At 45.2% G+C, this 23,945-nt stretch overlaps 1 protein-coding gene across 2 annotated transcripts in view; it reads left to right on the top strand.

Annotated features, from left to right (window-relative positions):
- The window catches only part of LOC309652229 (uncharacterized protein), a 179,356-nt gene that overhangs the window by 29,414 nt on the left and 125,997 nt on the right, over positions 1 to 23,945 (top strand). The window contains exon 2 of one of the 2 annotated variants that reach the window (XM_082445806.1): positions 7,753 to 7,886. The exons of the other annotated variant lie outside the window; for it this stretch is intronic. Coding sequence (XP_082301932.1) covers positions 7,770 to 7,886 — 117 coding nt within the window. The 5' untranslated portion in view covers positions 7,753 to 7,769. The remainder of the gene's footprint in view (positions 1 to 7,752; positions 7,887 to 23,945) is intronic. 2 annotated transcript variants of the gene reach the window in all.

Genomic DNA, 23,945 nt, shown 5'->3' with positions numbered 1-23,945 from the left:
CAAGCAAAGCCAGTTTCTTGCACGCCCAGGCTGGTGCCAAGAGAGGTCACAGGGCAGGCCTCTGTCCTGTGTCCCGTCAAGCAAGAGTAGGAAAATTAAAAACGAGAGGCTCATGACATTGAGGGTCAGGCTTGTCTGTGACTCAGATGAATTATAGCGGCACGTCCCTGTCGTGTCAGGGCAGTCTCACATGAAATACTCTTCAGGCTTTGTGAAGAAGGCAGGTTAAAAAAAAAATTTTTTTTAATTTAATATCAGTCATCACATCTAAAGGTTTGAATGGAAAATACTTGGAGCTGAAATGCCTATGAAGGCTCTAAATATCACTCAAGGCCTGGCGGACGTGGCCTCCACCGTCAAAGAACCTGCAATGATTCTTCAGTGTCTCCAGCCTGGCTTTGCCACCCTTGGCCTTGATCCTGGCTCGGGGGTCTTGAGTCATTTTTCTAGAAGTCCCCAAGTGAGACCCACATACAGAGCTGAGAAGCACTAGTTACATGATCAACTCCAACCTCTTTAACGTGACATGGATGGCCTTGAATGGTCTGATCCTGGCCTGTCACCCAACACTCCAGCCGGTAGGACACACTCCTAGCTCAAGAAATTGCCAAGCCCTGAGTCTTCCCTCCCGTGAGCTCTTCTGCCTGGAACATCCCTCCCTCCTCTGATGGTTGTCTACATAGCCAGCAGCCACCCCATCTGGGAACCATCCCCCCTTCAGCAGAACCGACATCCTTGGGTCCCCACACGGATTTTTCTCCCAGTGTTTCCTCCACTTTTGTTCCTTCAGGTCTCAGGGGAATGTTCCTTGACTGCTTCGTCCTTAAAGCCCTGGTGCCTGGCATGAGGCGTGGTAAAGCGGGTGAGGACAGGATGCCTAACCTTGGAGATTTTGGAAGGAAAACAAAAGGAATCACAAGGTGTAGCACCACTATTACATACATCAGTAGTTTTTGTCGGAGCAATTTTCTTTTGCTAAGTGTGATTTCAGACTCTAAAAAGTCAACAGCTAAATGTCACTCCGATCAGCGGGATTGACCACCACGAACAAGACTGGTTGGTTTCCCTCTTTTTCAGAGAAATCTTCCTGGGGAGAGAGCTGCTTGGGGGACTTAGTCATTTCCTCAAGGGATCAATAGCTCGCCAATTTTGTTCTGCAGAGCAGTGTCAAGCACTATTAAACAGGTTCCACTAGTGTTATTAGATCTTTCTGAGCCAGATTTTTTTTTTTTTGCAGTACTGCAGTTTGTCCTCTTAAACTTAAGGCAGCCAGACCTTTTTTCCCTTACATTTTTTTCCTTGCTTCCTGTATGAGTATCAGACATGCTTTTCCTTTGGCCTGTATTCAGCCACATGCTTTCCTGTTCACGGGGCCTTTTTCATCCTGTAACTACACTGTCACCTCTGGACCAGACAGGACTCTTTCCAGTTGACCTAGTTCAGAGTTCGGGAAGTGGTTCTCACTCCTTTTCCCAGCTTTATTGAGATAGAGTTGACATATAACCTCGGGTGAATTTAAGTTGTACAGTGGGTTGATTTGATACACTTAGATATTGCACGATGATTACTGCCGGTAGCTCAGCACCATCTCATCCCATCATTGCCATTTCTTTTTGCAGTGAGAACATTCAAGATCTACTCACTTAGCAACTTTCAAGTATATGAGACGGTACCAGCTACCGTCTTGACCACAGAGCTCCCTCTGTCTGGGAACTCCTCCTTCTCCCCATTCACATGGCCAATGCCTTATCCCTCAGGTTGCAACTTTTTCATCATGTCTTCCCTAAAGCATCTCTTACCTACCTCCTCATTCCGGCTTAATGCTCTTTGTTTGTGGTCCCATATGTCACCCTTTTCTGGTACTGAGCTGCTTTTTTTTTTTAAATTGTGGTAAGAACCTTTAACATGAGATCTGCCCTCTTAACAAGCTTCTCAGTGCACAATACAGTATTGTTACCTACAGGCACAATGTTGTACGGCAGACCCCCAGAGCATATTCATCTAGCGTAACTGAAAGCTTATACCCCTTGAATAGATCTAATGTCTTGAAAAATGCTAGTTGATTTGCCTGTCTGATCTCGAATGCATCTTGAGCTTCTTGGGGACGGGGCTGTGTTTTGCTCACCATTGTACCCTCATTGCCCTGCAGAGTTTGGTACTGGGTAGTTGCTATCCATCAGGATTCAACCAGAGAAGCAGAAACAACAGTAAGATGTGTGTGTGTGTGTGTGTGTGTGTACCTCGTAACTATACCATTATATGTTATATACACTAGTATACAAGGAATTGTTTTACGCTATTATGGGGGCCGGTTAAGCAAGTCCGAAGTCTGTAGAGCAGGCAGTCAGGAAGGGAAAAATCACAAGCCGGTGGGGCTGCAAAGGCCCTGGCTAAAGCTTGTTACCCACAGGCAGCAGTCATGGGGGACGGTCATGGGCAGGCTGAAGCCCTGTGAATAGGAGCTGTTTGGCGTCTCTGCCTCAGGGAAGGCCTAAACCCTCCTTTAAAGAGCTTGCCTGATTAGGCCAGGCCCACCCAGGGTAATCTCTCTTGGATTAATTTAAGTCCACTCATTATGGAATTTATTCACATCTGCCAAATCCCCTTCACTGTAGCACCTATATTAGTGTTTCATTGCCTAACTGGGGACTACAGTTGAGCCTAACCAAGCTGACATAGCAAAAAGCTGTCAGAGCGCTCAATAGATGATTCTGGAAGGAAAGGAAGACTGGCTGAGTAAAAGAGCCATGTTGTTGCAGACTGGGGCCGAGACAGGGAAGCAGGAAGGCTTTGGAGTCACTGGGGCCAGCAGAAGAAAATTGAAACCCATGGAGTCATTGCTGACAGCTCTGCGCTGAGGACCGATTGAAGGCCAGGTTCCTAGTCTCATCTTCCCAGCTTCCATGTGCTGCAAGTGACACTATCAGGGCAGACTCAGGCGGTTTCTGTCCTAGGCCCACATGCCCCTACCTCTGCTGCTTTGCTGCTTGTCTGCTCTTCCTCTTTTTGCCTCCTGTCTCTGTCAACCCACATGCTCCCTTTGGGTCCTTCAAGGCCTTCGTTTAGAACTATCTTGACTTCTTCCCAATTAGACTGCAGTCCCCAAGGGAACCCTGGCCTAGGGCATCAGGCCTCAGGCAGTGCCAGCCCCCAAGCTCTGTCTCGTGTTTATGTGTGGCCTTCTCATCCATGTTGAACTGTGGGCTCCACAAATCCTGGCAGCTTTGAATTAGCACAAAGAGTTTCAAATAAACCATCCTTATTGCTTAAGCTGCTGGATTCTGTAGCCCATGTTCAAAGGAAAGACAATTTGTCTTCTAATTAGGCTTTAATGAATTGGACTTGACCTTTGAGCTCCGTTTTCAACCTTGAGAGCAGGCCGTGAATGTGTAAATTCCAAGGCTTGATTTAATAATAAAAATCACTTCCGTTTGTCTCGCACTTTTACAGCCTTCAAATTACGTTGCCTTCTCCTCTCTCACAGGAGCTTGGGGGGTGGGTAGAGGCCCCTGTCATCTCACAGATGACGGAACTGAGAATCGGAGTGGTCCAGGCCTCCGCTGAAGATCACTCAGCTTGCAGGACTCCAGCCAGCCAGGATCTGCCGCCTCCTGGTCCAGCGTGTGCTTTCCCCTAAGAGGAGGGAGAGCGCGCCCATGGGGAAACGTACTGGTGGTTTGGGTTAAAGGACTTTCTTTTGCCCCTGAGCCTTGCCCTCCCCTCCCTCGCCACCCCTCCTGGCAGCAGGGCTTCTTTCGGGAGTTTTCCAAGTGCTCGCTGGGACATGGTGAGACATTCCCCAATATTTGCCCAAACCAATCTGCCTGTGTTTTCTCACAGCAGTGGCTTGAATGTGCGTGTGGCCAATTTCCTTTCAGTTCTTGGCTCTCCCCATAAATTATTTGACATGTTTTCTTACAAAATAGTGAGACTGGGATGTAGAAACTGGAGCAGTACGAGATAAAAATGATGGCTTTGGTCACCAGACCGTTGACAGCACTTCAGGGTCGGGGAACCCCTTTCGATTGTTCGTTGTCTTTTCAGCACGAGGTGTCTGATAACCTGCAAATAAAGGGGAAAGGGCTGTTATTATTCTCGGCCACAGAGACAGCCCCGGCTAGGTTGGTTGTCATGGGACAGACTTTGTCTCTCTCTGGCTGTAATGGAGCTTTATGACCCAGGGAAGCTCCTTTATTTTCCTTCTGACCTTGTGGAATCCTTGCCAACCTTTCAGCCACATGTCACCTTCTCTGGGGGACCTGCTCAGACTACTCAGTCCCTGCTGAGCCAACAGGGGCACCACCTTCCCTGGGTACATGATGGATGGAGCCCTTTACTCTCCCCTGGGTCTGGCCCACATCCCCACGAGGGAGGCAGGGCTGTCACTTTCACGCCCATTGTACAGTCAAGGAGCCTGAGGCCCAGGGAGGTGATGTGCTTTTTTCAAGGTCACAGAGGTGGTGTAAGTGGTAGGATTTGAAGGATTTCTGTTCTCCGTAGCCCCATCCCTGCCCCAGTCACAGCCACGTCAGGCTGCTCGTGAGAGGCTTGCAAGGGCCGTGCCTGACACCGGGGTACCTGCTGGTGAAGTATTTTGTCACAGGCTATTTTCGGACTCCTTTCTGAGACCTGTTCCCATGTCACTCCCCATGTCACAGCCGTTAGATGGTCCACCAAGAGCATTTCACACGTGGGTGGACTCAGGGCTGCCACGTCCTTCAGAGCTTGAGTGCAACCCCTTCATGTCCCTGGAAGCAAATAGACCCAGAGTGGGGAGATGAATTCCCAGTGGCTACACAGCCAGACTGGGATGTGAAGCCAGATTCTGGCATTTTCCTCAACACCATCCGGCCTCATAATTAGAGATTGTCTCCTCTTCTTCTAATTGCTGTCTGTGTGCAAGAGAGGTCAAAGTAACTAGACTGTATGCATTTAAAAGACGGGATCCGTATCACAATTTTCACCCTGGAAATTTCCTAGGCACATAGATGCCGTTTTAGTATCCAGTGCTGGGTGACAAAGTACTCCGCAACTTAGTGGCCTCACATGACAACGGTGTATTATTTCTCACAGCTCTGCGGGCTGGCTGTGTGATTCTTTGGCAGATCTTCGTGGGGCTCCCTCATGCGGCTGCATTTAGCTGGTGGGTTGGCCGGGGGCTGGCCAGGATGCTGGGGTGAGTGGTTGATTTTCCTCACGTGGTCCCTGGGCCTCTTCACGTGTTCTCTTGTTCCGCAGTCGTTTAGACCGAGCGGCCTTATACGGTGCTGAGCGTGCGCTAAGAGTGAAGAGAGAAGCGCCCCAGGCCTCCTAAGGCCCAACCCTGGAAGTCAGATAGTGTCACTTCTGTCACATTATGTTGACCAAAGCAAGTCACAGGGATATTCCAGGCACAGGGAAAGGGGCAAATCGACTCGACCTGTTGTTGGGAGGAGGGGCACGTGTTTACAGGCATGAGAGAAATGATTCACAACCATTTTTGCAGAAAATCTACCAGAGAGGGTGTTCAATGACTGCTAGTGAACCCCTCGGCCAGGGATAGGGCTGGGGGTCAGCAGAGGAAGAGAATTAGTGAATTAACTGATGAGTGAACCAGAGAGTGATATGACTTGGCAGATGGGAGAAGACAAGAGTTGACTTGGGAGAGCTTGCTTGGGCCAGATCAGGTGGGCCTAGTGGGCCCCGTGTAAGACCTTAGGCTTTCTTCTGATGACAGTACAGTTGCTTGAGGTCTTGAAGCAGAGCACGGACATAATAAGGTAGACATTTAATTTTTGAGACATTTGTGTTTTCGCCAGGTCTCCCTGGTAGTAGAGCCGGAAGGAGAGTGACAGGGGGCAGGGAAACCAGCTAGGGGGTTGGTACAGTGACCAGGAGAGAAGCGGTGAGGGTTTGATTTATGGCCGTAGCACAGGAGAGGGAGAGACGGCCAACTTAGAGGATATTAGGGAAGTAGTCCTACTTTAAAAATGTTTGGTAAACTTGCACTTGCCCCAAAATCAGACTGGATAATCCATGAGGGGCAGTTGACCAGCATGCGGGAAGTCTGGTCCCTTCACCTCCCCGAGCCTTCCAGCACACCTTTTACTCGGGTACTCTCTGCACTAATGTTCAGACAGCGAAAGCCCAGGCCCTAGCTCTGTACAGTGTTTTACTCCTTGTTTAACGTATGTCTTCACTGATTCCTTTCAAGGAAGAAAAGTGAGTTTTATGAGAACAGTGGCCAAGAGTGACTCCATGTTTGTCTCTTCTCGAGTCTTCTGAGGGCAGTGAATTATAGTCCAGACTTGTGTCCATGCTGGCGGCGCAGGGGGGTGACTGGAAGCGATCTAGTCCAATCCACTTTCTCTTTCAAATTTTATTCTTTAAGTTGAAGTCTAGTTCATTTACAATGTTGTGTTAGTTTCAGGTGTACAGCAAAGTGATTCGGTTATAAGTATATGTGTATATATACCTATTCTTTTTCAGATTCTTTTCCATTATAGGTTATTACAAGATATTGAATATAGTTCTCTGTGCTCTACAGTAGGAACTTGTTGTTTATGTTTTATATATAATAGTGTGTACCTGCTGACCCCAAGCTCCTAGTTTATCCCTCCTTCCCCCTTCCCCTTTGGTAACCATAAGTTTGTTTTCTATGTCTGTGAGTCTGTTTCTGTTTTGTAAATAAGTTCATTTGTATCATATTTTTATATTCCACATATAAGTGATATCATATGGTATTTTGTCTGTCTGACTTGCTTGACTTAATATGATCATCTCTAGGTCCATCCATGTTGCTACAAATGGCATTATTTCATTCTTTTTTATGGCTTAGTAGTATTCCATTGTGTGTGTGTGTGTGTGTGTGTGTGTGTGTGTGTGTGTGTGTGTGTGTGTGTGTATGGACACTTAGATTGCTTTCATGTCTTGGCTATTGTGAATAGTGCTGCTATGAGCACCGGTATGCATGTGTCTTTGCAAATTAGAGTTTTCATCTTTTCCGGGTATACCCCCAGTAGCGTGATCGCTGGATCATATGGTAGCTCTATTTTTGATTTTTTAAGGAACCTCCATACTGTTTTCCATAGTGGCTGCACCAATTTACATTCCCAGCAACAGTGGAGGAGGGTAGTCCAATCCATTTATTTTTGAGGATGGTTATAGTAGAGAAGTGGGATGGATGGGAAACTGGAGGAAGAGAGTTGTATGGTCAATTCATGGAGACCCCAGAGCCAGACTCGGGTCATCCTGTGTCCCTTGGTACTTGGCAACCCCCAAACGACAATGAATGTGAGAAACAACGGAAGGTCCTCAGGGCCAGGGTTTCCCTTCCTGGGAGGCAAGGCAACGAATCCGTGTCTTCCTAAGCGATGAAAAGTTGTCCTCTTCCCTCTGTACCACTCCAAGCCTGGCACTAGGCTAGAGCATTCAGACATTTATTGAACTGCAAAATAAGTGAAGTTTTCTGGGAGAAAAACCCCCTGTCCAGCTGTACAGGCTGTCAGGTGGCCTGGCCTTGTGGTGACTCTCACTCTCAAGAACGCCACCTTCACAGATTTCTGTGGAATGAGCTTGATGACGGGTGGAAGGAAAGCAGGAAAGTAGGCAAGAAAAATATTCGCATCTGCTACATTTGTCACACAAATCATGGGGCCTTTATGTCTAAAGGGAGATCAGAACCCTGTTTACAGAACAACTGTCAAGGAGTGGAATGATTTAAGCATGGAGGCATCTGCTTTATTTTATTTATGTTTGATGTTTTCCTGCAAGATTTGTAGTCACTGGGAATGACGGGTACGCCAAAGCCTGGGAAAGGAAGAGAAAGCCCACTGATCTCCAGAGATTGCGGAAAAGATGACAGAAAGGCAGCAGTGAGGGGTGTGCTGGCTCTTGTCACCGCCATCGTGAGCACCCACTGTGTGCCAGGCTTCGAGCTCAGCACTTGACATGCACAATCTCGTTCCGTTTTCTCTACAGCTCAGTGAAGTAAGCGTGTTAGCTTCCCCTTCTTACAGATAAGGAAACTGAGGTAGAGAGAGGTGAAATAATTGCCCCCAGGACACATTAGTGGTAAGACACAGAGCTGGGATTCAAAATCCTGAAATGAAAGGGGTTGGATGCATCTGTATCCCTAGACAACATTTCACTAACCCAACCCCCTTGGTGGTGTGGAGTAGTGGGGATCTGAGACCTGTTTCTGCTGCATAGAAGCTGTGTGATGGTGGGCAGGTGGCTTAACTTCTCTGAGTCTCAGGCTCCTCACCTGTAAACTGGAGTTAAAAACTCCTGCCCCCGCCTTTGCAGGATGAGCATAAGGCTACAATGAAGCAAATTAAAGGCATTTGGGATTGGCCAAGTACCATGTGCCTGGCAACTAGAAGAGTTGATTATCGGCTTAGGACTCTGTGAAATCCGCAGGAGGGGGGACCAGGCAGAAGCCCAGGAGCCTACAACCCCTACTGGGCAGGGCTGGTATAGATTGGAGGCTGTCAGATGCGGGAGGGGTCCTTGGAGACCATGTGGTCTCAGCCCTCATTGTACAGATGAGGCCAACAGGGCCCAGGGAGAGCAAGGGCTTTGCTTAAGGTCACACAGCAGGCACTTTTCATTTACCTTTCTCCAATATGTACTATTTCATTTCAGCATGATATTGCGCAGTTCCTGTCTCACTGAACTGCACGCTTGCATGATAATCAGTTCAGAAAATTATTACAGTGCAAAACGAAAGATAAATGATCGTGGCATTTGTTAATACTGTAAACACCATTTGCTGGCAAACGATAAGCTTTATTGATACCCCTAATGTATGTATTAGCAAGAACAATGCACCACAAAATGTTAACATCTGCCAACGCAGTGCAAACAATTACAAGTAACTTTCGTTTAATGCGGAAATTATGCAATCACAAAAGGTATGGCTGCAAATTCATGTGACATGGAGCCAGGTTTATGCATTGAGAGGCATAAACAATAATTTTATAGAGCAAGCCAGCAAAAGTTCTTTTAAGCATCTCTTTGTCAGAAATGACTCTCTGACACCAAATACAGGGGAAAGTCGGGGAATTGAGATGGTTATTAAATCTGACCTTGATCAGATTTTTATTATGTCAGAAAAAAATGGTTCTTCAGAGAGAGAGAGTTGTCATGGGATTAGAGTCCATCTACAGCGAGACGTTTCCATGGCAACAAATCAAACACCATTTCCTCTGACTCCAGTCTCCTGCTTCAGAAGTATGAACTTAGCATTGAATAATTAGAGTCAGACACAGCAATGTTGTGTAAAGACAAAAAACAGAAGAATCAATCTGGAGGCAGTGAATTATTTTAAAATGGCAATTAACCCCATTACTATGACTGTCTGCAGCTCACGCTGGCCGTGACAGGTCCCACGTAGATATTTGGTTTTACAAATTGAAAGCATAATTTTTTTGTCACACACAACCTTTAAAAAAAAGCCAAAGCCGAACCATAATTCTACCCAAATTAATGAAGTCTGAATGTTATGGCGAAGGCCGTAATAGAAATTCAGAGCTGCGTCTGAGTCTGCAGTTGGTAGTAGCATGTGGTACCCTACCTGAATTCTCCTCATGTTTGAGGGATCTGAAAATATACTTGATACCGGTGCGTGGTTAGTGTCTCCGATGTCACACCCCTAAAACCTTGGTGGAAAGTTAAACCAGTGCACACAAAGCCACTTAGAACTTAGGGAGATAGCTACGCCTTTTAGCTTCTTGGTCGGCTTGCGGTATCGTGATCTAATTGCGTTAAGGGCGTATTGTTCTTCCAAAGAAAATGTATCTCAGGAGCTAATCTGGTAGATGGCATCTGAGGTTCACTGCCGGGCTGCCTTTTTCCCCAGATGTTTTCCATTTCTTCCGGAAATGTTTCCTACCCACAGGGAGAGAAGAGAATCCGAGATCTGCATCCAAGCCAGGATGCAAGTTGTAATGAGTGAATTCATCAACACAGCGCATCGATTTCAACCCAGTCTGTTTCTATAAAGGGTATCGGGGCTGGGGACTCTAGATGCTCCTTCAACACACTTTGATTCATTCCTAAAACTTTTTCATCCCATTTATAGGTCGCACCCAACTCGCTGTCAGGGACCAAGCCCCCACCCCTGCCGCCCCAACCAGCACCCCACCTCCATAACCCTTATGTTGCTTCTTAGCTGTGTGTAGGGGAGGGAAATTTTTCTGTAGACTATTTTTACATCCAGAGGAAAGGTTTTGTATACTCAGACATTTAGAAAACCACCAACTCTGAGAGGAATGGGAAAAGGCCTTGCTGGGAAACTGGGTGGGGGGAGGGTCTCGATTCAAAGGCAAAACTCAGCCTGTCTTAATGCAAAGTTTCTTGCATTTTCCTTGTTTTTCTCTATTTATTTCCAGGATGCCTTTGTCCTTACCTCTTTATTGTGCAAACTCGTGCTGCTTACTATGGGCTGGGAATGATGGAAAAGCCCTGGAAACTTACTGCCAAGGATAGGAATCTAGGGGGGACTCCAGGACCCTGCCCATTCATTCATTTTTTCCATTCTCTCACTTATTTATTCATTCGATAAATGCATAGGAAGCATACATAGATAGGAAGCACCCCAAGGTGTTAATCCAGAGAAGACCATGAGTCATGGAGCGAGGATGTTAGCCCTGCCCCCATTTGGAGGGTGATGCAGACTCGTTCTCATGAAAATTCCCTCCCTCCCTGTCTTCTTGGGTGGAATTGCTGGGCTGGCTTGTCAATGAGATTAGATAGGAGATGATATGGGAGAGGCATTTCACAATTTACATGGCTATGAAGACTGGTCCCTCATCCTCCAAAGGGGAAAAGAGCCCTGGCCTAGTAATTCCCCAGGGTGGTCTATGTGGAGCCAGATGGCTACTGTTAGTTGATTATTGGACAGATAGTAGCACAAAAGAGCACAGACACCAGTTCAAATCCTGTCTCTATCTCTCACTAGCTGTGTGAGCCGGGGCAAGTTGCTTCACTTCTCTGAGCTTCAGTTGCCACAGTTGTAAAATGGTGTTAATATCTGACTCACTGGGTTGTTGACAAGAGCATAGGAGATAAAATATCAAGGTACCCAGCGTGGGACCTGCCATACAGCTCAACACATGCCAACAGAATGCCAGCCAATGAATTGGTTGTCAATTGCATTTTCTGGTTAGACCTTAAAATAAGGATGACTGTGGGGAATTTCTAATGATGAATCTAGGAGAGGTATTATTTAAAAGCCAATGTAGAGTGGGCAGCTTATAAAAATGCACTGTGCTAGCATGACATCTCGGTTCTCTAGAACATTTTGTGGCTGACAAAGTTAAGATAAACATTATTCCCACATTCCCCTTTCAGTTCACTCTATTGCCTGAAATCTCTTACATGCAAATTGGTAGATACTTTCAAAAATGGAACATCGACTCACTTAGGTGCTTGACCCCAGGCATTTGAAGGGCCTCCTGATTTCTTTATTCCAGGACAACGTAAAAGCCATCTCTGTTAATGGTGCAATAGTTACTCTAGCTCTATTGTAATGCCTTTAATAATAGTTGACAGTTAGAAAGGTGACAAATGCAAGTGTCCCCAGACAAATTGTGTGTTGCGGGTCTTGCCGAGGGAACATTTACAGGGCTTTGCCTTTTCGTCAGATGGCTCACTGACAAGCATCTTGGCACGGGGGTCAGTGACTCCCTCAGAGAAGAGGACATGCCTCTGGAGAGCACGCTATTCCCTTGGGACTACCGAGAGCCCCTTGTCCTGGGTGACAAGCAGCTCTGGTCCTCTGCCGTGCCCTGGCTCTCAGCTGGGACACCGTCCTCCATGGACCCTTCCTCACTCACCTTTTACGGTCCTAAACTCAGCTCCGCCGCCACCTGTGCAGTATCCAATCAAGAAGGAGAAAATGGCAAACGCCCCCCCAGCCCAGCAGCTGGAGTAGTTCTAGCCAAGTCCATGTGTCAGTGCACGTGGCTGCATTCACAAGTCCCTCTTACAGCCTGCACGTAGTCTGGACTTGATGTCTGTTGCCTAGTCCGCCTCCCAGCCGAGCAGAAGTAGCCATGAGCTGTGGGGTGACACGTTTCCAAGGGCAGGCTGCCAAAAAGTAGGAAGTGACACCTGACAGGGTAGGTGGGGACTCACAACTTGCACGAAGCTTGTAGTTCAGTACAACGCTGGAAATGCCACACACACACACACACACACACACACACACACACACACACACACCCCACCAGGAGCCCCTTCTTTGGAGTAAGGTGACATCTCGAGGAGGCCCCTGTAGACAATACCCAGAGCCCACATGGCGGGGTGATACCTGCTACCACCTGCCTAGCAAGACCAGCAAGCTGGCATGCTGGACGGAAGGGAACAGGTAGAGAGAACACTGGACTTGGCCATCGCCATGAGCACGGATTTCTTATAAGATGCTGGAAACTGGGGATCGAGTTCCATCCAGGTCTGTCTCTAACTCACTATGTGAACGTGGGTAAATCCCTTCTCTTTGGGCCACAGGTTCTCCCTCAGAAAGCCACTGGGGTTTGTATGACCTCACTGCTCATTGCTGACCTCTGGCCTCTGACTACAGCTGCTGCTATAGGTTGTATCGTGTCCCCGTCACTTCGTATGTTGGAGTCCTAACCCCCCGTATCTCAGAAAGTGACCTTATTTGGAATTAGAGTCTTCGGAGTTGTGATCAAGTTTAGATGAAGTCATCAGGGTGGTCTCTAAGCCAGTATGACTGGTGACCTCACAAGAAGGGGAATTCAGAAATGGAGACAGGCTTGCAAGTCAGAAGAATGCCACGTGAAGATGAAGGCAGAGTCCAGGATGACCCCTGCTGACACCTTGATCTTAGACTTCTGGCATCCAGAACCGAGACTATTCCTGTCGTAGGTGGATCACTAGGTCGCCCACTAGCCTAAACAAATCAGGACTCCTGGTTGGGGGCGTTCCAGAGTATCGGGCCGCAAACCTTCGGCTTTGCTCAGTCATCAGAGGCCTCTGTGGGCCCTTTTCCCAGCCTGCAGGGATGGGGTTTGTGGGGCGTGGGGCTGAAAAGCAGGCCCAGGAGAGAGTGTGATGAGGCAGGCTGCTCCCCGCTCCGCCCACCCCACCAGAAGAGCCAACCGGAAAGATGACCTCATCAAATAAAAGAGAAAAACGATCCCTCCATTTCTCTTAAACGGGTGTTTATATGATTTGGGGTAACGAGAGCAATAATGATTATATTGCTCAAATAATAAAAATCGAGGCGCGTCGTGCATCTGAGCTGACCATATGGGAAGCATCAGGCCTGGCAGCAGGGGCAGCGGGCGGAGAGCTGCCATGTGGCGAGCACAGCCAGGGCGGAGGAAGGTCCTCCTCCTCCTCAGGGACCACCCTGGCTCTGCCCTCTCTTGGGAGACCTCACGACTTATGTCTTCTTCAAGCAAACAAAACCAGACACAGCCTCTGGATGACCATATCCCAACGCACACCCATCTGGGCACAATCCCGGGACGGCCTTCAGAGTCTGGGATGACACTGGGGAAGGGAAAGCCAAGGGTGCAGGAAGCCGTGGTCAGCAGCTGGCCTTGTCGTCAGGCCAAGCCTCCAACAGGACCCGTTCTTATCTGATCCTTTCCCAGCTTCTACCGACTCCGGGCAGCCCAGCCAGAGAGCCTGCTGAGGATGGGGGTGGTGCTTTCTGACAGGACCGCCCCCTGCCCTTCTCACTGCTTTCCATCAGAATCTAACTTGTCTACAGGGTCACAAGTGACATTTCCTCAGGAAGCCATTCCTGGCGCCTCCCCACCCCGTCTAAATTAATTTCACCCTGTATTTTTTGGAACTCTCTTGAAGAACTCGGCAAGTCCTTTTGGACATTTGGAACTGTGCTGTGGGCCCATCTCTTCGCTAGAATGTGAGTGGCCTGGGGACAAACATCCTGCCTCCTGTCTCCGGAGCTCTCCAGGGGCTGAGTTGTATTTTTTGAGCTTGGTAACCCCATCCCAGGCTCACCGAGGTGGGCTGAGGTGTGGTCCTTGCTGGCCTTACACTTCGTGCCCCACTGCCTGGCATGAAGGCACACATTCTCTAGTGGGCGTGTAGTGGACCCCAAATCCTCTTGAGCTGGGCCAGCCCTCTGCGAGTTGCCTTCCTGGAGAATGGTTACTGGAACTGCACCCTAGTTCCTGGGTGGGCAACAGGCTATCACGTGGCCTGTACCGTCCTCTCTCCTGTATAAATTGGATAATAGCACGGGCCCATTCTTAAGTTCTCAGCTTGGAGTGGCTGGTCCAGAAAGGGGATGCCCCTGGGCCTTCTTATGCCTAGGGATCTCAGCAAGGTCCAAGATGCTATCTGATCCAATAAATTAATAGAACTCTAGTTTTAGAAGAACCTCAGAAAGCAAGCAGTCTTACCGCTTCAGTTTAGAAGTAAGGGAACAGAGAGAGGGGAAATGACTTGCCCAGGGTCACAGAGCAAAGCCATGGTAGCAGTAGGAAGAAAAGCCAGGTCCCCTGACTCCATGCCTGCTGCTTGTTCGGTGCATCCTGCCGCCTGTTTCCTGATCGCTCAGCCAGCCAGCTGTGGCCAGGGAGGCCTGTGCGCTGGTGGTTGGTGTGCCCGGGAAAAGGGCTTGGCAATTTCTGCATTCCACGTGTATAATTTTTAGAAAGCCATTTATCATGATTTGTACTTGATTAATGTAGAATGCCCTTTCAATATGTGAAGTGAAATTGCTATAATTCACTAGATTCTCCATTTGACTGAGTATGTAAATTGTTAAAGGAGAGACTCCAGAGCAGAACGGCAAAATCCTCCTGGTCGAACTTCTCTGAATGATGGTTGTCAGTGTTGATGAGAGTTTGGTAAGAATGGTCCACGGATTGTGCAAATTGGAACAACCCCCTTGGGGTTGCTTTGCGTGTCATTCGCTGGCAGACAGGCTCACTCGTCCCCTTCTTCATTTTTTCACCCACGACGCATATGCTAAGCTCTGAGTCTAGGCCGGGCCACCCTCTCCTTTGAAATCCTGCTTCCCCTCAGCCAGGCTATGGAGTGGGATTTGGTCGCAGTTCCCTGGAAATCATCCCGGGGAAGGACAAAGTTCTCTACTCAAAAGTGGCCACGGCAGCATTATTTGTAAAAATGGTATATGGAAGTTACCTGCATAGGGCTGCCAGAATCACTCAGGGCCCATCACTGATGCAGCAATTAAAACAGCGGACTGTGAAGACAATTTAGAAGCATGTAAATGCTTATGATCAGTGGGGGAAAAAAATGCCTTCTCCAAAGCAGGACTGTCTAGACAGCATTCTATCCATGTAAAACTGAGTGCTGTGAACAGGGGCTGGAAAGGGGTTACTCAAAATGGAAGTGATGGTTTTGTTGTGGAGGAAGTGGTCTTGATTCCTTCTATGTTCCTAACTCCATGTGATGTCACTTGATTGATTTTATTTATTCACTTAAAGGGAAACAAAGCCTGCTGTCTGCAGTCAGGGCGATGTGCTGCAGTTCTGCTCTGCTGCCAGCAGATGGAGATGGCCTGCTTTCTGTTTTCTGGCAGTCACGCTATCAGCAGAAAAGGCTTGGTTTCAGCCTGAAGCTTCTGCAGATTCTCTGCATTTTTATTCGAATATCTAACCGCGACTGCTCCAGCACCCGCTGAGCCCTGGAAGTTATTTCTGATCCTGTTCTTTGGTTTCCAGGGAGCAGATCCAGGTTTTATAGGGTCTGAAGCTTATATAATTTGGGGGACCTCTTTGAGAAAAATAATTCAAAATCATAAATACAAAATCAACTGCAGAGCCTTGGAAGGCGGTCCGTGCAAATTAGGACCGATTTGCTGAATCTTCATTAGCTTCCCAATCAATGTACGGAAGATTGCTGCTTTTCCCTGGTCCGTCTGGCCTGGGGAGTGAGGGCACTGCCTAAGGGAGACTACGAGCTCCTTGAGAGGGAGACCATGTCTTCATTCCCATCAGGCATTGGTAAAAGGTCATTGTCTTTCTTCTTATCAGTATGACGCGTAGTGGCTGGTAGATACTCACTGACTGGAGGTTATATGAAAAGAAGCAGAAACAGGGCCTGGGAGGAAGTCTGGAACTCAAACCCACTTTGGGGGAATGGGAAGCTTGCAAACGATGCCTCGTTATTCCGTTTTTCTGAGGACATGAGCTGGCTGGATGGCAATGGCCAGAAGGTCCGCTCTGTGGGCTGGATCTCTTCCTTCCTATCCATCAACTACCTGGTCCAACCCATGTCTGAGTCCCAGAAAGTCTGGATTATGCACTCTTATTTAGGTATAGTTTAACAGCTGGAAGACCCCTTCAGTGTGAAATAGGTAAAGGAAGTGTTTTTTTTCAATTCTCCTATAGGCAGATAGTTATATCTGTGATTCACCTTGATTTCCCTGTCTCATTTCCTTCCTGTATTTTATATACAAGTAGATCCCAATCTTCCATAATACAAGGATTCCAGTGGATGGCTACTTTGTTCTTACTTTTCTGACCATAGCAATTGTCAATCCCTTGTTATAGCCATGACACCTCCTTCTGGCATCATATCACTGCTTATTCTGGTCTATGATGAGTCAACCAGCACTGGTATCTGGTCCTTACAATTTTTATAACTCATCCCCAGGGATAACTACACACTGAATAGGCTTCCCCGTTGTCTTGCCTTCCTCACTGTATTATTTTGGTTAGGCTAGGCTGCAGTAATAAATAAACTCACACATCTCATGGCTGAACACAGTAGAAGTGTATTTCTTGCTCGTGTAATAATCCAGGATGGTCCCAGATTGGCAGGGAGCTCTGTTCCACGTAGTCATTAAGGGGCCCAAGCTGAAGGAAGCTCTGCCTTCTTTAGCATATGGTTTTCAGTGTCACCTGGGTTATCTCCAACTTAATCAGACAGAAGGAGGAAGGCATAGAAGAGTGGATGTTGGGGGGTTTTAATAGGTAAAGCTTACAATTGGCATACCTTGCTTCTGCTTAAATTCCATTGGCTAAATCTCAATCACATGGCCACATATAATTGCAAGAGATGCTGCGAAATGTAGTCTTCTTGTGTATTTAAGAAGAGGAAATAGATTCTGATGAACAGTCTCTGCCACACCATATACAGCAGGGGTCCCCAAACCCTGGGCCATGGACCGGTACCTGTCCGTGGCCTGTTAGGAACTGGGCTGCACAGCAGGAGGGGAGCAGCGGGCGAGCGGCGAGCAAGCGAAGCTTCATCTGCCGCTCCCCATCCATCCCCATAGCTCGCATTACCGCCTGGACCATACCCCCCCCAAAACCCTGCCGTCCGTGGAAAAATTGTCCTCCACAAAACCAGTCCCTGGTGCCAACCCCAAAAAGGTTGGAGACCACTGATGTACAGCACAGCAGATATAAGTTGAGCAGTCTAGATTCCTTCCAGACATTAATTTTAAGATATTGGAGTAAAAAGGTCTTTGCTAGTCTCTGAAGCCAAATTGGAAAAAAAAAAAAAAAGAATGAGAAACAAAAATGAAAACTCTATTTTTGTTGGAATGAAAACACCTATAATCATGAACCGCAAAAATAAGATGGGATGTCATGTGCTGTGAACATCGGATTGAAGTGACGTGGATGCCAATAGAGGATAAATGCCTTTCCAGATCTTGGGGAGATCTGGCAGAGCAGAAAACTCTCCAAAGTAGGTAGTCTACTCTGAGGGCAAATGCAACAGCCCTTTACTTGGAACAGTAAGATCTGGGTGCATGTTTGGCTGCAGGAGCCTCCTGAACCTTCTTGGCAGAGAAGGTAGGAATGAGTGAGAAAACCCACAGTCCATCTTTGTAAATGTGCAGTGTGTGGAGGAAAACTTGGCGGGTGTTAAGCAACTTACTGGCAGCCATTTTTTTTTTTTTTTGGTGAGCTAAAATCAAAGAAAAGTTAAACCACCACTTGGTCACTTGCTGTCTGTCACACACAAAACACATCCACAAAACCCAGCCCCCCCATCTTCTCCCACAAGACCATGAGTCATAAAGGACTTTACTGGGAATCAGGGGATTTTCTGCTAACCCAGACATTGCCCTGGCCCCTCCTCCACACTATTCCTTTCAAATATCTGGTCTAAGGAGAGTTCTGCTCACTCAAGGGTGACTAATAATGAAAAAGGAACCAGGAGATTGGTACAAAAATATCACAAAATGGTGGACAAAAAGGCAAACTAAGCCTACATAGTATGAGCATTTTGATGTGGAGCTGATGCAAGTCATGAATAAATATTTGTCTAAGAACTCAAATAACTTAATAAAAAGTCTTTTGTGAATTAAAAGGTCAATGCAGAGGTGTAAGGAATCAAGAAAGGCAGCAGAAGGAGATTAAAATTGAGCTGGCTGTGTCTAGGTCACAAAGTGGAAAAGAAAACTAAAATCATCATAGTATCGTCATACTGTTAGCTAACGTAGTAGTGAACACTGATGACAACAGGATATGGATGGCAGCCTTGAGACAATTGAACAAAATGAAATGGAAAAATTTTAAAGTGCTTAGAGAAAAATTGCAGATATGGAAGACAGGCAAAGGAAAAGCAACATAAGCATAAATGGTTTCTTCTTGAGGAAAAAAAGTAAAAAAATTAGAAAATTTTCAAAGATGTAATTTTTAAATCTTCCCTGATATTAAAGAAGATTTGCATCTAAAGAGTGACAGGAGGGACTTCCCTGGTGGCACAGTGATTAAGAATCTGCCTGCCAATGCAGGGGACACTGGTTCGATCCCTGGTCTGGGAGGATCCCACGTGCCTCGGAGCAACTAAGCCCGTGCGCCACAACTCTGAGCCTGTGCTCTAGACCCTGTGAGCCACAACTACTGAGCCCGCATGCCACAACTACTGAAGCCCACGTGCCTAGAGCCTGTGCCCCACAACAAAGAGAAGCCACTGCCATGAGAGGCCTGTGCACCGCAGCAAAGAGTAGCCCCCGCTCACCGCAACTAAAGAAAGCCCACGAGCAGCAACGAGGACCTAATGCAGCCAAGAATAAATAAATTAATTAATTAATTATTTTAAAAAAGTGACAGGACACAGTATGTCTTAAGGAAAAAAAAAAGATTAGTACAGAACCATAGTCTAGTAAAATTGCCTGAATTAAAACATAAAGGAGGGCTTCCCTAGTGGTGCAGTGGTTGAGAATCCGCCTGCTAATGTAGGGGACACGGGTTCGAGCCCTGGTCTGGGAAGATCCCACATGCCACGGAGCAACTAAGCCCGTGAGCCACAACTACTGAGCCTGCGCGTCTGGAGCCTGTGCTCCGCAACAAGAGAGGCCACAATAGTGAGAGGCCCATGCACCGCGATGAAGAGTGGCCCCCGCTTGCCACAACTAGAGAAAGCCCTCGCACAGAAACGAAGACCCAACACAGCCAAAAATAAATAAGTAAATAAATAAATTTTAAAAAGAAAAGATGACTACTATCTTAAAAAAAAAAGATAAAGGAAAAAAATCCTATCGGCACCCAGGTAAAAATGATTGAATTACCTATAATAGTAAAATAAAAAAATATAAGTTGGCTTCCGACTTACCACTATTGAACATTAGAAGACAGTGAAGGAATGCTTACAAATTTTTCAGCAAAAGACAATATGACCCAATAACTTTTACCTAGCTAAATTGCCTTTCAATTTTACTGGCAACAGGCAAATATTTCCAAATATGCAAGAACTCAGGCGTATAGTTCTCATGAACACTCTTTTTGAAGAAACTACTAGGAGATGAACTTAAACCAAAAAAAAACGAAGGGGGAAGCCTGTGGCAAAAATAAATATAAAACTGTGGATAAAGGTGAAAACAATTATGGAAATTACCATTAAAGACAAAACATAAATGTAGCCAAACATGATAATGGAGAAATACTAAAATAACCAACAAAAGTTAGGGAGTATAAGGGGAGAGAAAGTGAGATTGTGTATATAAGTTGGCTTTCTTATTTTTTATAGTAGAGGTCAAAAATTATTTTTAAGAGTGGCAATTAAAGTTTAAAAGGTATAAATAGGGCTTCCCTGGTGGCGCAGTAGTTGAGAATCTGCTTGCTAATGCAGGGGACACGGGTTCGAGCCCTGGTCTGGGAAGATCCCACATGCCACGGAGCGGCTGGGCCCGTGAGCCACAACTACTGAGCCTGCGCGTCTGGAGCCTGTGCCCCGCAACGGGAGGGGCCGCGATAGTGAAAGGCCCGCGCACCGCGATGAAGAGCGGTCCCCGCACCGCGATGAAGAGTGGCCCCCACTTGCCGCAACTAGAGAAAGCCCTCGCACGAACTGAAGACCCAGCACAGCCAAAAATAAATAAATAAATAAAAATTAAAAAAAGTAGCTATTAAAAAAAAAATTAAAAAAAAAAGGTATAAATATATTTAAATGTATAAAGTTAACCACTAAAAGAACTAGAAGAACTAAGATGAACAGCATACCCTACAAAATTGAGATGGAGGGGAGGGGAAGTTAGAAGTAAGGGTATATTCATTTAGTTTATTACTGTTATTGAAGAGTAAATAGATACTAGCTAAATAAATAGAGAATTACATACAATATATAAAATTCTTCTTACAAAAACTTTCATTAGAATTAAAAAGAGACTATACACCTTTGAAAGTAACAGAAGGAAACACCATACTAAACAAAGCAGAAATTCAAAGTTTTAAATGTTGTAACACTTATAGTAAACATATCTACCATAATAATACACAGAAAAAGTGATTCTCGTATTGAATTGACAAAGCAAAACCCAATTAAATACTAACTATATGATACTTATCTAAATGGAATGACTCAGAAAAATCAAAAGCAAAAAATAGGCAAAGACATATAAGACAAATGAAAATAAAAGGAAAGCAGACATCTGAAAATTACTATTAGACAAGTATTAGACAAGGTTGAATTCAAGGAAAAATGAGACAAAGAAGGGCAGAGTACAATACATAATGAAAGTCTAAGAGCAGTGAATATCTATGCATTAAGTAACATGTCATCAAAACTTATAAAACAAAATGTAGAGGAATGCAAAGAGAATTAGAAACGCATGCAGGGTAGGAGTTTTAAATTTAGCTCCATTATTCCATGACAAATAAGTAATTGTAGAGGACTTAACCAAATTAATAAGGTATATTATTAAACTCAGCTTTTAAATCTTCCTTATTAATACCTAATCCATAAGATAGATTGGTTCTATATTCTGAAATTAGAGAATATGTCTTCTTTACAAGGGCCCTTGGAATAATCACAAAAACTGATTGTATATTTAGAGTACGGAGGAAGCACTGATACCAAAAAAGATGCTAGATTGTCTCTTGCCAACTTGGCATCACCCTCATCCCTTGGAGAAAAAAGGGACTACATTTCTCAGAATCACCTGCCCTGGAAGTGTTCTGGGGTCGACTTGGCCAAGTGAGACTCTCATGAGATTTAGGAGACCGAAGGGAAGCAGAGATCATTTGTCTCTGGATACAGTGCAACCAGACATAGGGACAAATGAGAGATTCATGATGGCTACTTATTCATAGCTTGAGAACCACCACTTTGTCGCTGCAAGGTGGAAGCTTTCTCAGAGCTTCTTGAGAATTTCAACAGCTTCCAAGTAAGAATTTAAATAAGCCCAGATTTCTATATTAATTCAAATAATTCAAATCAATCTTTAGTCAAATTTATCAATCTTTTGCATAATGGATAGTTGCTGGCCTACCCAAAATTAGTTTTTGCTTCATTTCATTTGGAGTCCACTCTTACCCCCTTGCAGTATTACTGCAATAATAATTCATGTAATCTAAATAATTCAAATAATTCCAAATTAAAACAAGCCCAGATTTCTAAAGTAATACTTCTAGGATACTTAAGTGGCTCTGTTTTTCTGAGTGAACCCAGATTGATAAACAAAAAAGAAAATTAAAGCCAGTTTCTCATGTGAATATAGAAGTAAAAATTCTAAATAAAATACTAGCAAATAGAATTATTAATATTTGCACATGTTATACCTGGAAAACCTAAGAAAAACACTGCAAAACTGTTAAAAAGTAAAAGCACTTAGTAACATAGCTGGGTATAAAATTAATATACAAATATTAATACTTTTCCTTTATTCAAACAACAACCAGATTGAAAATATAGAGCAGAGGTCAGCAAACTTTCTTCTGTAAAAGGCCAGGTAGTAAATATTTTTGGCTTTGCAGGCCATATGGTCTCTGTCATGACTACTCAGTTCCGCCACTGTAGTGCAAAAGCAGCCGCAGACAACATGCAAGTGAATGGGTATGGCTATTTAAACTTTGTTATAAAACTTTATTTGCAAAATCAGCCAGTGGCTGGATCTAGCCTGCAGGCCATAGTTTGCCTATCCCTGATATAGAACAAAGGGGAAAAAAGGCCACATTTAAAATCGTCCAAAAAGGGATATTAAAAAAACAAGAATAAACTTAATAAGAAATATGCAATATTTATATGAGGAAAACTGAGGGACATAGCAGAAGATTGTAACATATGGAAAGACACATCTTGGTATTGGATAGAATGACTCAATAATACAAAGATGTCAAATCACCCTACATTAACATATAGGTTCAGTGCAACTTTTGATACATAAAATCAATTTAAATAAACAATACCTTTACTATTTAATGTTGTTTTAGGAAAAACTAGACACAGCAAAAAGTAATATGAAAAAAGAGGTCTCTGCCAAAAAGCAAAACCAAAAGTACAAAGACACTGGAAAAAAAAATCAGATTGGCTGAGTGCCAACTGGCACCAGCAAGATAGAATTGAAAGGCAACATCTAGGTCCTTACACACCCATAGAAATGGAATGCATTTTCACGCACTCGGAGGAAAAACAGTTCTGTTAGGTTTATCATCAAACACTGATCAGGTACTTAAAAGGTCATATAAGACACTAAATCACTGCCCAAATTAAAACGACGCAATAGAACCAGAAACATCAGCCTAAGATGGTCTTGGAAGAGGAGACACTGTACGTTCAGCCTAGGAAGGTAAAAATAATAATAATAGCTCAATAGCACTTTTTAAGCACTTGTTGCAGGCCCTCGGTGGTTTAGATATAACTCAATACCTCATAATAACTCTATGCAGTAGCTACTGTTATTATACACTGGGTGGGAATATAGTGGGAGTGAGTAAAATAGTTAAAGGAAAGACATATATACATATACACATATATATGTCAAGTTCAACGTGAGGGCTTGAGAACTTCTTGGGTACTGCTGACTTGTTCCTTCTCCCTCTGATTTGGCTCTAGATAACGTAGATATTAGATCATGAAGTTGCCTATCTCTATTGTTCATATATGAAGGAGGTATAGAGTAGAGAAAGGCAGGATCTCAGTCCCCAAGGCCCCCTGCAAGCAGCTGGGTGCAGGGTAATTTAGGCAGCCTGCCATAGAGTTGGATCTCTGGTTCAGAGGAGGACATGCAACCAAAGGCAACAGCTGAACCCTGGCAGCAGCTGAGGTCTGATGCCTGTCTCAATCCAGTCTCTGTTGTGGGGAAAGCAGGTGCTAGGGAATGCCGTGATTGGCATGTCCAGGTCTGATTATTTCCAGCAGGCTTCAGGCTTCTAAGCCATGCATACTGCAAGAGTGGGGAGGGGTGGATCCCAAATGAAAATTGTGGCCTATTACTGGATGAAGCAAAAATTAATGTTGGGTAGGCTAGCAAAAACTATCCATTATGCAAAAGATTGACAAACTTGCCTAAGTAAATATTAACAAGTTTTACATGGAAGAATGTAAGCAAAGCTGAAACATAAATGACAAATGGGAATACTAAATTCTAAAGTATATGGCTGATGAACAAGTAATTTCATTAATATATAAAGAGTGCCTGAAAATCAACAAGATAGACCTGTCCTTCTTCTGCTAAAACCCCCCAGTCACTCCCCATCTCACTCAGAGTCAGAGTCAAAGTCCTTACAGTAAACTGCAAGCCTACAAGATCTGATAAA

Source organism: Balaenoptera physalus, assembly GCF_965194825.1.
Source record: "Balaenoptera physalus genome assembly, chromosome: X".
NCBI lineage: Eukaryota > Metazoa > Chordata > Mammalia > Artiodactyla > Balaenopteridae > Balaenoptera > Balaenoptera physalus.
The sequence above is the reverse complement of the archived record's forward strand: the minus strand, read 5'-3'. Positions and strand labels throughout refer to the sequence as shown.